Source organism: Molossus molossus, unplaced genomic scaffold (genome assembly GCF_014108415.1).
Source record: "Molossus molossus isolate mMolMol1 unplaced genomic scaffold, mMolMol1.p scaffold_m16_p_2, whole genome shotgun sequence".
Lineage (NCBI taxonomy): Eukaryota > Metazoa > Chordata > Mammalia > Chiroptera > Molossidae > Molossus > Molossus molossus.
This window is the reverse complement of record NW_023425355.1, coordinates 97,235,874-97,250,014: the sequence shown is the minus strand read 5'-3', so window position 1 is coordinate 97,250,014 and position 14,141 is coordinate 97,235,874. Positions and strand designations below refer to the sequence as shown.

Below are 14,141 nucleotides of genomic sequence, written 5' to 3'. Positions count from 1 at the left end.
TGCGGGTGGCAGCCACTCGATGTGTCCCTTTCACATCGATGTTTCCCTCTCTCTCTCTCTTCCTATCTCTCCCTCCCACTCTATCTGTACAAAAAAATGGAAAAATGTCCTCGGGTGAGGATAAAAAAAAAAAAAAAAAAAAAATCAGATGGATCAGTGGATGAATAAAAGGATAGATTTGCAGCCCTGGCCAGTTTGGCTCAGCGGTTAGAGGTTAGAGCGTCGGCCTGCGGTCCGGAGAGACCCGGGTTCGGTTCCCGCTAAGGGCACGTACTTCGGTTGCAGTTTGTCCCCGGCCCTGGTTGGTCGTGCGGGTGGCAGCCACTCGATGTGTCCCTTCACATCGATGTTTCAACAAAAAATGGAAAAATGTCCTCGGGCGAGGATAAAAAGAAAAAAAAAAAAAGGATAGATTTGCAGAATCTATACAGTAGGTTTATGGATGTTCACTGTACAATTCTTTAAAATTTTCTGTATTTTGGAAATTTTTCATAATAAAATACAGAAAGAAAACTTTGTGTCTTTATGTGTGTATACACACACACACACACACGTGAACAGACAAGGCTCAAAGGGGATCTGCCAATACATCAGCACTGGTTCTCTCTAGGTGGTACAAATCTAGGGAATTTCACTTTATTCTGATTGTATTTTTTTAAATTCTTTTTTGTTTATATTTTCTCATTTCTTTGCAGTAGACAATATTGCTTTTGCTTTTTAAGAGCCACAATAGTGTTTTTGGCAATGCATGCTGAAGTACATAGGGATGAAGTGTTATGTCTATAATTTACTTAATGGTTCAGTAAAAGATAAATATAGCAAAATGTCAATAGTTGTTGACTTCTAAGTCAGTGGTTCTAAAACCCTATTGTACACATTAATGTCACTTGGGGAGCTGTTAAAACTATGTTCAGGCTACACCCCACATAAATTAAATCAGGGTCTCTGGGGGTTGGTCCCAAACATCAGGTTTTTTAAAAGCTCCCCAGCTGAAGTTGTCACCAATGTTGAGAACCAGCTGTCTAAGTAGTGGGTATATGGGTGTTGTATTTCCACTTTTCCAATATTTGAAATTTTTCATTAAAATATATTTTTAAAAAAATATTTTTCTTTATTGATTTTAGAGAGAGAGGAAGGGAGAGGGAGAGCGAGAGATAGAAACATTGATGAGAGAGAACATCGACTGGCTGCCTCCTGCATGCCCCCCACTGGGGATTTGGCCCACAACCTGGGCATGTGCCCTGACCGGGAATTGAACTGGTGACCTCTTGGTGCATGGGTTGACGCTCAACCAGTGAGCCACACCGGCTGGGCTAAAATTTATATTTTTAAGGGCAGTAAAAGCAATTCCAAAGCAAACCTTCCATACCTTCCTTCAGCCACTAGGAGGAAAACCACTGCTCAGTGCACCCTTCCTTGTCCAGCATCCCTCAGCAGCCCCCTCTCTCATCTTCCCAGCAGGCTATGTGTCCCAGTCATGTCGCTTGTCACTCAGGTTGTTCTTGGGCCCTACTTGGCCCCACACCTGCCCTTTGGGAGATGTGCCACTTGACTTTGTTCCCCCTTTCCTGGTGCAGGCCTCCAGGATGCTGCCTCCTGGAGTTTCAAACATCCTCTAGCCCACATTCCCCTCTCTCCGACCTCTATGCAGTCCCAGCAATGAGGGTTCTGACTCTCATTTCTCACTTCCTTGCAGCTTGTCAGAAGCAGATCATCTAGCCATCTGCATCCGTTCTCTGGCCCAGACCTAGATACCTATCTCCTGGGCCCTCAGAAAGCAGAATGAGCTCCAATTCCAGCTCTGCTCCTTTCTAGCTGTGGGATCTTGGGCAAGGTGCATCTTTTCTGTGCCTCAGTTTCCTTGTCTGTAAAATGGGGTAGATGGTAACAGGAGCTACTTCAAGGGTTGTTTTAAGGACTGAACACTTTACACTTACATTGCTGAAGTTAAAATTAAGTTAAAACAGTGCCTGGCATAAAATCAAGTACATCTTCATTAAATGTGGGCTACTATTATAATCATTCAAGTAGAGGATAGTTAAGAAAAAAACCTCTGTTAAATGGCTGGGCATTACTTTCAAATTTATTTATTTCATTATTTCTTTCTTTCTTTCTTTCTTTCTTTATTTATTTATTTTCCTCACCCGAGGACATTTTTCCATTTTTTGTTCAGATAGAGTGGGAGGGAGAGAGAGAGAGAAACATCCATGTGAAAGGGACACATCGAGTGGCTGCCACCCGCACGACCCAACCAGGGCCAGGGACAAACTGCAACCGAGGTACGTGCCCTTAGCGGGAACCGGGTCTCCCTGTACCGAGGCCGACGCTCTAACCGCTGAGCCAAACCGGCCAGGATGTCAAATTTATTTAAATTTTTTTCTTATGAAAAATTTCAAAGCCCTGGCCTATATGGCTTAGTGGTTACAGCTTCGGCCCCTGCACCAAAGGGTCACAGGTTTGATTCCCAGTCAAGGGCATATATCTGGGTTTCAGGTTTGATCCCAGGCCCTGATTTGGGTGCATGCAGGAGGCAACCAATTGATGTGTCTCTCTCACATTAATGTTTCTCTCTCTCTACCCCCTCTCCCTCCCACCTTCTTTTCTACTCTCTCTCTCTTAAAAAAAAATAAATAAAAACTCATGGACACAGACAACAGTGTGGGGAGTGCCAGGGTTGGGGAGGTAGAGGAGGGTATGGGGGGATTAATGGTAAACGAAGGAGACTTAAATTGGGGTGGTGAACACACAATACAGTGTACAGATGATGTATTATAGAATTGTATACTTGAAACATAATCTTATTAACCAATGTCACCTCAATAAATTTAATGAAAAGGGAAAAAATTAAAAAGAAATATTTCAAGCAGACAGAAAAGCAGACAGTATAGCACAAATACATTAAATATATACCCACTATATAGATGCAAAATTTTAAAATATTTTGCTATATGTACTTCATATATATTATTAATATATATCTTTTATATGAATGTATGTATGTGTGTGTATATATATGTATTTTTGGTTGATAAATCATTTGAAAATAAATTACAGATATGATGCTAACTCCTCAGCATGCATCATCAGAAAACAAGACCATTCTATATAACCACTCCAGCATCTGAGGAAATTAGCAGTAATTCCCCAATAGCTCAGTTCACATTTAGATTTTCTCTATTGTCTTGCAAATATCTTTTAGGGCTGTTTTTATCAAACCAGCCTCACCTCAGGGATCAAGCATTACATTTGGTATTTCTCTTAAATCTCTGAATTTACAATAAACTACTTGTGTTGTTATTTAAACCGACCAGAACAAGCTTGTATCTTTGGGGAAAGGTGCCCGCCCATCCTTTCTCTGGAACAATCTCTCTCCTAGGGAGGTGGCGGGAACACATGGCCCTAGGCAAAGCAGGCCTCAGCAAATCTGAAGGAAGGTATAGGCAGGGCAGGTACCTGGCCTGGAGCTCCAGGGAGCGCTGCTTTCCTGACACCAGGAAGGTCCGAGGCAGATTGAGGTTGGAGCTTTCCTTTAGCTGAAATGGAGGGAGAAAGAGGCTTTGGGAGGCCTGTTGAGTTCCATAGGGCCCTCATCCTTTGCACACATGCACACACAATCTTGGTGTCAAAGTCAGAATGTCTCTGTTACAACCTCCCAGCACCAAGGCCCTGTTTCGGGTTCCCATTTCCCATCTCTTGGTCTTACCTCCATGCCATCTACATCAATGCGTGCCCGCACGCTGAACTTCTGGCCAAGGAGTCGCAGCCTGGGCACGCAGTAAAGGAGACGATCATTGAACTAGGAAGGAAAAGGTTTGGGATGTATGTGCGGAGGACCCAGGAGAGCTGTTGTCCAGCTCCCTACTCTTATAGGACTTGTGAAGCTTTATTACTGGTGACTCAAGGCAATAGATGGAGAAAACAGCCCAGAGAAGGGCAGAAAGGTCACAAGGAAAGAGCCTAGGCATGGGAGGTGTCGCTTCCTAGTTGGGTGATCTTGGGCAAGTCACTTGTCTCTCAGTCTTAATTAATCACATCATCTGTAAAGTAGAGGGGAAAACATTTCTAGTGTAGGTAGTGAAAATACAATGAGTCAATGGAGGAAAACTGACTAGCAGGAGGTTTAGTCTTGAGTGAGTACCAGGCCAACATGTGTATGAGGGGCATGGCTCACCCGAAACCCCACACCTGGAACTTACTAATATGAGGTATCGGTCTTGAGTGGTCCCATTCTTCGCTGACAGTTTAAGGATGTGGCCTTCTTTTATGAGCTCTTTGGTGGGGCTGACAATGTCCTCCTCACCCCCTAGCAGCTCATATACTTTCAACAGCTTGTGCATTCGCTCCTGGCAAGAGACAGCAAAAGGCAGGGTTGGGGTGCTGGCCTCCCCTCACATGTCCATGAGTCACAAGCCCTCCAGGACAGAGACACCACAGGTGGGTGGCCAAGGAAGGGCAGGGCTAGAAGGGCCACTCACCATTTTGCGGATGGCAGCGTTAGAGTGCTCTGCTGCTGTGGCTATCAGCTCCAGAGACTCTGTGGACAGAGTGGGAAGTCAGGTGGAGGACTAGCAGAGAAGAAGCTCTTGGGGGCTCCTTTGCTTCCTGAATAGTTCCTCTGGGCCTGCATACATCCTCCCCATCCCAGAAAGCACCAGCCTCAAAGATGTCCATAGCAACATCAAGTAAAACCAGAAACTGCCTCACTTAATGGCATAGTAGCAGAATCATAATACATGGAATAGCTGGCAGTCAATAAAATGCAAGCCTCACAGGATTATTATTAGCATTAAAAATAACAATAACAGTTACAAATGTAACTGGAAGTAAACACCCATGTTCAACAAGTTTTCTCTGGATGGTGGGACTGTGGGTGGTTTTTATTGTCTACTTTAGATTTCTCTGTATTTTTCATAATTTTGACCAAGAACATGTGTTACTTTTATAATCAGAAAGTCATATAAAGCAGCAAAGAGATGAACCTGTTCTTTGTCTCAATAATTCTGATGATAAGAACTATACTAAGAAAATACACGTTCTAAGTACAAATACACTTTGATTGCACTGGTGTTTACAACAGTGTCAAACTGGAAATAAAAATGTCCAACTGGCCCTGGCCAATTTGGCTCAGCGGTTGGAGCATCGGCCTGTGGACCAGAGTCCCAGGTTCGGTTCCCACTAGGGGCATGTACTAAAAAAAAAAAAAATGTCCAACTGTAGGGATTCAGTCAAATAAATTAAGGTGCATTCATATAACGGTCTACTAAAAACCTCTACAAATGATGCTTATGTAAGGTCTTTTCATAATTTGGGAAATGCTCAGGATATTTTAAGAGAAGGATACAAACTTGTATATACTGAAAATTCTTGATTTCACAAATATCGGTGTATAAAAACACCAGGAAGAATATGTCAAAATGTGCCTTGTGCTTATTCTCTAGAGGCTACATCACAGGTGATTTTTCCCTCTACCTTTCATCTTTCTTTTAATTTCCCTATTTTCTACAGTAACCAGGTATCATAAGGAAAAAAAAAATTGACATAAGTCCCTGTACATTTCCATACACTAACAAATCCTGCCCATGCTCGAGGCCCAGCCACACTGCACCCCACTCTTGTCTGTACGGTGCTAGATTTTCCCACTCGGAAAATATGTCTGTCATGGAGGAGCACAGGTGCTTCTGAAAAGGGTATACATATGGTTGGCAAACTAAGTCTTGCTTTCCCAGGAGGCCCTCCCTCCATGACCAAGTCTTTTTCTTTTTTAATTCTCTCCTGAGGATATTTTTTTTCCATTGATTTTTAGAGAGTGGAAGTCGGGGGGAGAGGGAGAGAGAGAAAAACATCTATGTGAGAGAAAGAGATATCAATTGGTTGCCTCCCACACATGCTCTTACCGGGTCTGGGGATCGAACCTGCAACCCAGGTACATGCCCTTGACCGGGAATCAAACCCACGACCCTCTGGTGCGAGGCTAGCACGCTAACCACTGAGCAATGCTGGCCAGGGCCATGATCAAGTCTTGGTAGTGAAGATCCGTGGCCTCTGTCCTAGCTCAGGCCTTTCGGGAGCCAGGCTCCAATCTCCAGCCCCTCTTCCACCCTAACTGCCGAAGGAACCTTACTCATACATGGCTGGCTGTCACTCCTCTGCTCAAATCAGCCAATGGCTCCCCAATACCTACAGGATAAGGACCCCAAGGTTTAGTCTGGCACTCAAAGCCCTTGGTGATCTGGCTTCTGCTGACCTCTCCAGTGCTCTCTACTTGCATCACCTGGCCAACTGCTCCTTAGTCTTCTGGATTCAGCTCACCTCCTCCAGTAAGCCTGCCCTGAGTTCCCAGGCTGGCTCAGGACCCTGTCTGGGTTCCCACATTCCCCTTAGCTCCACTCTCTCCTACTGGTCACACTGTGTGTTTACATGTTCACATTGGTATCCTGCAGTAGGTCAGGAGCTTCCTAGGATGGAGTTAGGGTCCCACTACCCTCTCCAGGGCTCTCAAATAAATGCTTTACATAAATTAGCTCCTTCAGTCCGCACAATAGGTGTGATTGTGCTGTTCGTCCTAATGGGAAACTAAGACTCAGAGAGAAGAGGTGGTGGCCCTAGGTTGTCCACTTGAGGCTACTCTCTCAGTTGCCCTTTCTTCTACACATTCTGCATCTCCAGGTAAGAGGGCACGCCAGGTGGCAGAGGTGGGAGGTACCCAGGGAAGGGGACAGGAAGAAGACTCTGGCAAGCTGTGGGCATGCAAGCTCAGGGCTGTGTAGGCTGCTGGACTCAGACTAGAGCCTTTGCTATCAGAAAGTCTGTCTGGCCCTGGCCAGTTTGGCTCAGCGGTTAGAGTGTCGGCCTGCGGTCCTGAGAGACCTGGGTTCGGTTCCTGCTAAGGTCGCGTACCTCGGTTGCAGTTTGTCCCCGGCCCTGGTCGGTTGTGCGGGTGGCAGCCACTCGATGTGTTCCTTTCACATCGATGTTTCTCTCTCTCTCTCTGTTCCTCTCTCTCCCTCCCACTCTACCTGAACAAAAAATGTCCTCAGGTGAGGATAAAAAAAGAAAGTCTGTCTGGAGATATCTTGTGTGGGAAACAGACTGGCATTTCCAGGAGTCCAGGGTGCACAGGCTCTTTCTGGGGGTTCAGTGTGGGGATGTCAGTCCAGGAATTCATTTGGGGGTTTAGGCTAAGGAGCACAGTTTGGAAAGCCTGGTGTAGGAACTTGGTATGGAGGCTTTGGTGGGGACTGGCCTGGGCTTGGTAGTCTGGGATCTTTATTTCGAGTTTAGTCTTGGGCTCAGGGTAGGCAGCTCAGGGCAGGACTTCTAGCTGACCTGGTTTGGGGAGCCCAGTCTAGGGTCCAGGCCTCAGAATTCAGTCTGAGAAGTAGAAAGTGGGGGAGTCAGGCTGGGAAAACAGACGTGATTCACTGGGACTCAGACCTGGAGATACTTTCTGGGGCTCTGCTTGGGGATTTTAGTCTGAAGGGTTAAAAAATAGGGAGATCAGCTTAAGATCTTGGCCTGGGGAACTTAGTGAGCATATATTGGGTTGGCTCTCCTTCAGAAATCCTCATTCTGAGAAGGTCAGAAAACTGGACTGAGTTCTTTGGAGGGGGGTTCATCTTTGGGCTCAGTGTGGGGAGCTCAGTCAGCCAAGCTCAAGCTCTGAGGTTCATTCTGGAACACAGATAGGGTTGAGATTAGTATAAAACAGGAACCTAAGTTTGGTGAACTCAATTTAGGGGCTGATTTTAGGGGTACTTAATAGGGAGGGCATCAGTCAGGGCATTCAGTAATAAAACAGCTGATATTTATTAAGCCTTTACCATGTGCCAGGCACTGTGCTAAAAGCTTTACCCTGATTATCTCCTTTATCCTCAAGATAGCTCTTTGGGGTAGGTATCATCATCATCCCCATTGTACCAGAAAAGAGGCTGAGACACTGAGCAGCTTGCCCAGGGACACGCAGGTGGAAAAGGGGACTCAATCTGGGGCTTAGTCTAGGGAGCTACACTGGCAGCTCACTTTGGGGGTCCAGTCCAGGGAGCTCATTTGGAGAATTTCAGTTTGGAAATATTATGCTACAGATCCAGTATGGAAGTTAAATTTCAGAACTCAGCCCAGCCGGTGTGGCTCAGTGGTTGAGCATTGACCCATGCACCAAGAGGTCGCTGGTTCGATTCCCTGTCAGGGCACATGCCCAGGTTGTGGGCCAAATCCCCAGGGGGTGGGGTATGCAGGAGGCAGTCAATCGATGTTTCTATCTCTCTTTCCCTCTCCCTTCTTCTCTCTCTAAAATCAATAAAGAAAAAAATATTGTTTTAAATTGCAGAACTTGGCCCTGGAACTTCAATGGTGGACATGTGATTCTGTAGACTTCATGGCCCGAGTGGAGACATGAGACAGGATGCTTCTTGTGGGGATCCCAGTGGGAGTAAGGTTTCCTCAGTTCTCAGTATGGGAGATACTGATCTGGATTGAGATGCTGGACTCAACCTGGGGCTCTCAATCCATAAATCTAAGTCGGAGGTAGAAAATGGGCGGCTTAGTCTGGGGAAAGTCAGTCTGGGAGTTGAAATTGGGAAGATCAGACTTGAAGTTTGGCATAGGTAGCTTAATTTGGGGGACATGGGCTAGGGAGAATGCAGTCTGGAGCTCAGTCTGGGCAGCTCAATCTCAGGGTTCTCTTTGGGGCTCACACCGGGGAACTCTAGGAATCCAGTCTGAGGGCTCAGTGTTCTTGGTCTGTGAGATGGATCTTGAGTGTCAGTCTTTTGGGCTCAGGCTAGAAGTATTAGTCTGAGGGACAGTAAGTGGAGGGAGTAATCTAGGGTGCTCAGTTTGGCAATACAGTCTATAGAATGGTGGCCAAGGAGATCAAACTGGGAGACTCTTTTGGGGGAAACCCACTTTGGGACCTCAGACTGAGGGCTCTGAGTAGGAACCCACTCTTAGAGCTCAGGGTAGGGAGACCACTCTGGAAGCCCAGTCTGGGAATCTCAGTTTGGGAAAACCAGTGTGAGGGATCTACAACTGGGACCTCAGACTAGGTTCAGCCTGAGGGTTCAAGTTAGAGAAGTCGGTCCATGGGAATCAGTGTGGAAGGCTCTTTCTAGAGGTTCAGGTTATGTAGCTCATCCTGGCACCTCAGTGGGGGCTCTCATTTGGGGAGAGAAATATAGTACTTAGTCTACAGAGCTCAGCTATTAAACTTTCTAGGGTTTTAGTTTTTTCTAGAAGTCTAGACTTGATAGAAAAGTCCCCCAGCTGGTGGGGTGGAGGGGGCTCAGTTTGGAAAGTGGACATAACTGTCTGTTCCTGACTCTTGTGGCTTCCGGGACTCCGCCCTTCCCTGGTTTTCCTCCTGCCCTTAGGGCTGCTCCTTTCAGAGTCTCCTTTGCTGATTCCGCCTCCCTTAGCTTTGTCCTTGGCCCCCTTTTCTTTTTTTATTTCCTTTCTTTTTTTTTTTTCTGTTAGTCCTCACCCAAGGATATTTTTCTATTGATTTCTAGATAGAAGGGAAGGGAGGGAGGGAGGGAGAGAGAGAGAGAGAGAAACATCGATGTGAGAGAGATACATCGATTCATTGCTTCCCACGTAACCCTGACCATGCCAGGATCCAACCTCGAACCCAGGTGCATGCTCCCGACCAGTAATTGAACCCATGACCCCTCGGTCCACAGGCTGATGCTCTAACTGCTGAGCCAAACGGGCCAGGGCCTTGGCCCCTTTTCTTCTCCATTTACACTCACTCCCTTGGTGACGGTGTCTAGCCTCATGGTTTTGCATACTGTCTGTGTGCCAGTGACATCTAGATCTCTCCCCCTGGGGTTCTAGACTCATCTTTGGCATGAGTCTAATTGGCAGCTCACTTTGAACAAGTCCAAAATCAAACTCCAAAGCGCATCTCAGGAACCATTACCAGCAGCCAAAAAATTTGCAAATCATTCTTGACTCTTCCTCCCGAGCCCCGCACCCATTTCCCCCAGTTCCTTCAGCGCTGCTTCCCAGCGCAGCTGACCTGGAGCAACACAGTTTGAACTGCTTGGGTCCGCTTATGCATGGAGCTTAGTCAATATATTCTATAAATGTGTTTTCTTTTTCTTATGTTTTTTTTTTTTTTTATCCTCACCTGAGGACACTTCTCCATTTTTTATTCAGACAGAGCGGGAGGGAGAGAGAGGAAGAGAGAAAGAGAAACATCGACATGAAAGGGTCACATCGAGTGGCCGCCACCCACACGACCCAACCAGGGCCGGGGACAAACTGAAACCGAGGTACGTACCCTTAGCGGGAACCGAACCCGGGTCTCTCTGGACCGCAGGCCGATGCTCTAACCGCTGAGCAAACCGGCCAGGGCTCTTATGTTTTTCTTGATGGCATTTTTCTCTCTAGCTTATTGTAAAAATACTGTAATGTAATACATATAACTTGTGTTAATTGACTATTTATATTATCAGTAAGGGTTCTGGTCAGCAGTCAGTTATTTGTAGTTAAGTTTTTGGAGAGTGAAAAGCTATATGTGCATTTCTGACGGCATGAGGGTCGGTGTCCCCAACCCCATGTCGTTAAAGGGTCAGCTGTATAATATACCTGAATCCAACCATTTCTCACTACGTTGACTACTACCATCCTCATCTAAGCCAACTTTTCTCACTAAATTATTGCAAAAAGGCTTCTAACTGGTGTCTCAGTTCCCTCCGTTGCTCTCAATCTATACCTTCCCATGACTACCCTCTGCACTCAGAATAAAAACCATCTGCTTATCTCTGATTTCAAAATCTTGCTCCTCTCTCCAATCCTACTTCTACCATTCTACACTCACTTGTCATGCTCAGGTCACACTAGTCTTCTTGTTGGTCCAGAGATAAGCAAGCTGCCACCCTTTCCCCTAACCTGCCCCTCAGGAACTCTGCAACCTGCTGCTGCCTCTGCCGGGAACATGCTCCCCCCTAATCAGTGTTCTTCCCCAACTGACACGTGGCTCTCTTCTTGTTACTCAGGTTTTTTTTTTTTTTTTTTTTTTTTATCCTCACCTGAGGACACTTTCCCATTCTTTGTTCAGATAGAGCAGGAGGGAGAGAGAGAGAGAGAGAGAGAGAGAGAGAAACATCGATGTGAAAGGGACACATCGAGTGGCTGCCACCCGCACGACCAACCAGGGCCAGGGACAAACTGCAACCGAGGTACGTGCCCTTAGCGGGAACCGAACCCGGGTCTCTCCGGACCGCAGGCTGACGCTCTAACCGCTGAGCCAAACCGGCCAGGGCGAGGTTTGATTCAAATATCTTCTATTCAGAGACACCACCCAATCTAGAGTTGGTCCCCCGGTCAGTTACATCACCCTTATTCTCTGAATTACACATAGCACCTAAATAATATTTCCTTGTGTATTTATTACATTAAGTCCTCAAGGTCATTGGTTCTTGGAACTGTGCAGAAATGATGTATAAAGAAACCAGTTTTCCCATAGGCTAACTGATATAGGGAAGAGTTAAGTTCCTGTGGCATCTCATCAATGTTCTAATGAAACATCATTGAAGGAAACTATATCATCTGAGGACCTGCTGTACTTTTGTTTATTGTCTATCTCTCCAACTAGAATATATGCTCCCTGAGGTCAAGGACCTTGTCTGTCTTGTTCATCTTCATGTCCCCTGTGCCTAAGACAATGCACAGAACACAGAGGTGCTCAGTAAAGAGCTGTTATGTTAATGAAAGAATGAATGGAAATAACAGTTGGGGGAAGAGAAAGCTAGGGAGACTCTGGGGAGCACTTTTTGGAGTGTGACCCTAGGGGAGTGGGTCGCATACTGGAGAAATCAGAATTAAACACTTTTCTAGTGGTTTAGCGTGGGGAAGTGGCATCTCAGCCTAGAAAAATAAATTTGGGGGCAGAAAATACCGAGTCCAGTCTGGGGTGCTCAGTTCTGGAGAGCTTATTTTGTGGGGCTCTGCTCAGAGTTGGAGGTTCCTTTGGGAGGTTCATTCCGGGTAGGGGCTGGCAGATATGGAGTGGAGCTCTCAATGTGGAGGACAGAAAATCAGGGGCTCGATGAAACAGATCTCTTTCTGGGAGCTCAGCTATAGAGACTGACCAAGGGGTCAGTCTGGGCTCTCAGCCTGGTGGCTCAGACCCTTTGGACTTGGGACAACTTCATTTGAGGACAAGTCTATGGGTCAGCCTTGGGGTCTTGGCCTAGGAAATAGGTGGCTCCCTTTAGGGGATCATTCTGGGCATGCCCCTCACACTCTGGCATTCCAGTTGGGAACTTTAGACTGGGGAACTCCTGAATGTTCTGTCTGGGTCCTCAGGCAGAGTTCTCAACCTGGAGGTTCATCCTGGGGTCTCACCCCAGAGCCCCAATGTGGGCCTTTCAGTTTGGAGACCCTATTCTGGGATTTCAAATCTGTGGCAAATGGAGGCTGACCCTGTGAATAAGTCTTGGCAGGGGGCTAGGCCCAGGTGTGCACACTCACTTTGGGCGTCCTTGCTGTCCGGGGAGCCATGGGGCAGCTTTAGCAGATAGTCCTTGAGAAGCAGCTCATAGCGGGGAATGCGCTGTACGGGCTCCAGCATGTGGTGCTGCAGTGTCAGGTTGCCACAGGCTTCCTCCTTCTGTGACAGGCAGAGGCAGAGGGGCTCAGGTAGGGCCACAGACCCCCACTGGCTCCCTGCAGACCTCTCCTCCTCAGTCTGCCCCATCCATCTTTGCTACTCACCTGTACCTCATGAATGATCACTTTAAACTGGGTGGAGCGCTCTGTCCAGGTGTTAACCAGCTCCACGGCCCGGTCAAAGTTTTTCACATACTCGCCATACATCTTGAGGAAGGGTGCCAGCTTCTGCAGGATGTCCCCGATGCGTGGGTAGCGGTCCCTGGGGCAGACGCAGGGGTTGACACGGTCCTGTTGATCCTTGTCCCCTAACCCCTCCCCATTTCAGCCCCAGATAGAGACCTATGGGGTCTCTTAGTCCTGGAAATCTACTTCGCAGCCAGTCTTCTCCTTTGGAAATTCTGCTTATATTATAGGCCAATTAGGCCAAGAGGCTCAGCTTGATCTGAGACTACGGCCTGGGCTGCCACCTGCTCCAACTCTGCCCTGCTCGAGCACCAGGAATGACATGTCCTGGAATACTTGCCCTGCCCTAACTGTAAGGGCCACTTCATACACTGATTATTGATTCTGCACCCAGGTTTGTGCTGGGTGATTCTGGGGACACATATGAGTCATACTTAGTGGACCCCCAAGAGAGTATGGTATGGGAGGCAAAGTGACCAGGCCTGGTCACACTCCTCAGGAGTCTCAATCAGCTAGGGGACACACAGGGCCATGCCTGGTCCAGCCTTCAAGAGTCACAATAAGTTGGGGAAATGCAGGAAATGGCTTCATGCCAGCCCTCTCTGGTCACTGTCTGGTGAGGGGGAAATACTTTATCCTGTGGGTGTGGGGAGTGGAGAGATGATTTTAAGCAGGAAGTGACATGGTCTGATTATTGTTCAGAAGACCATTATAGCAGGTGGTGTAGGCTCTAAAAGATGGACTGGCCCTGGCCGGTTTGGCTCAGCGGTTGGAGCATCTGCCTGTGGACCAGAGAGTCCTGGGTTCGGTTTCTGCTAGGGGCACATACCAAAATAAAATAAGGATTGGAAGAGGAGATCCTGGAGGTTGGGAGACTTCCTATCATCCCTGCCCTTCTACCTCAGGCATCACCTCCTCCCTGGATCCTTCTCTAACCCCTCAGGCTTGGTTTGGTCCATTTGTCTGGATTCCCACAGCCTCCCAGTCTCAGCTCTGTCATAACACTGGTAAAAAAAAGCAAAAACAACAGGCTCAGTGGTTGAGCGTCGACCCATGCACTGAGAGGTTGCTGGTTTGATTCCCAGTCAGGACACATGCCCAGGTTGTGGGCCTGATCCCCGGTGGGGGGCATGCACCGGGCGGCCAATCGATGTCTCTCTCTATCATCATGTTTTTATCTCTCCCTCTCCCTTTTTTTCTCTCCGTAATATCAATAAAGGAAAATAAATTAAAACAAAACAAAAAACAGGTCCAGCCGGTGTGGCTTAGTGGTTGAGCGTCGACCCATGCACCAAGAGGTCGCTGGTTCACTTCCTGGTCAGGGCACATGCCCAGGTTGTGGG

At 47.2% G+C, this 14,141-nt stretch overlaps 1 protein-coding gene across 1 annotated transcript in view; it reads right to left on the bottom strand.

The window, feature by feature from the left end:
• The window catches only part of FGD1 (FYVE, RhoGEF and PH domain containing 1), a 44,038-nt gene that overhangs the window by 5,810 nt on the left and 24,087 nt on the right, over window positions 1-14,141 (bottom strand). Inside the window, exons 7-12 of the mRNA XM_036271508.1 lie at window positions 12,718-12,874; window positions 12,475-12,613; window positions 4,476-4,534; window positions 4,197-4,343; window positions 3,704-3,796; window positions 3,454-3,533 (exon numbers count right to left, since the gene is read on the bottom strand). Coding sequence (XP_036127401.1) covers window positions 3,454-3,533; window positions 3,704-3,796; window positions 4,197-4,343; window positions 4,476-4,534; window positions 12,475-12,613; window positions 12,718-12,874 — 675 coding nt within the window. The remainder of the gene's footprint in view (window positions 1-3,453; window positions 3,534-3,703; window positions 3,797-4,196; window positions 4,344-4,475; window positions 4,535-12,474; window positions 12,614-12,717; window positions 12,875-14,141) is intronic.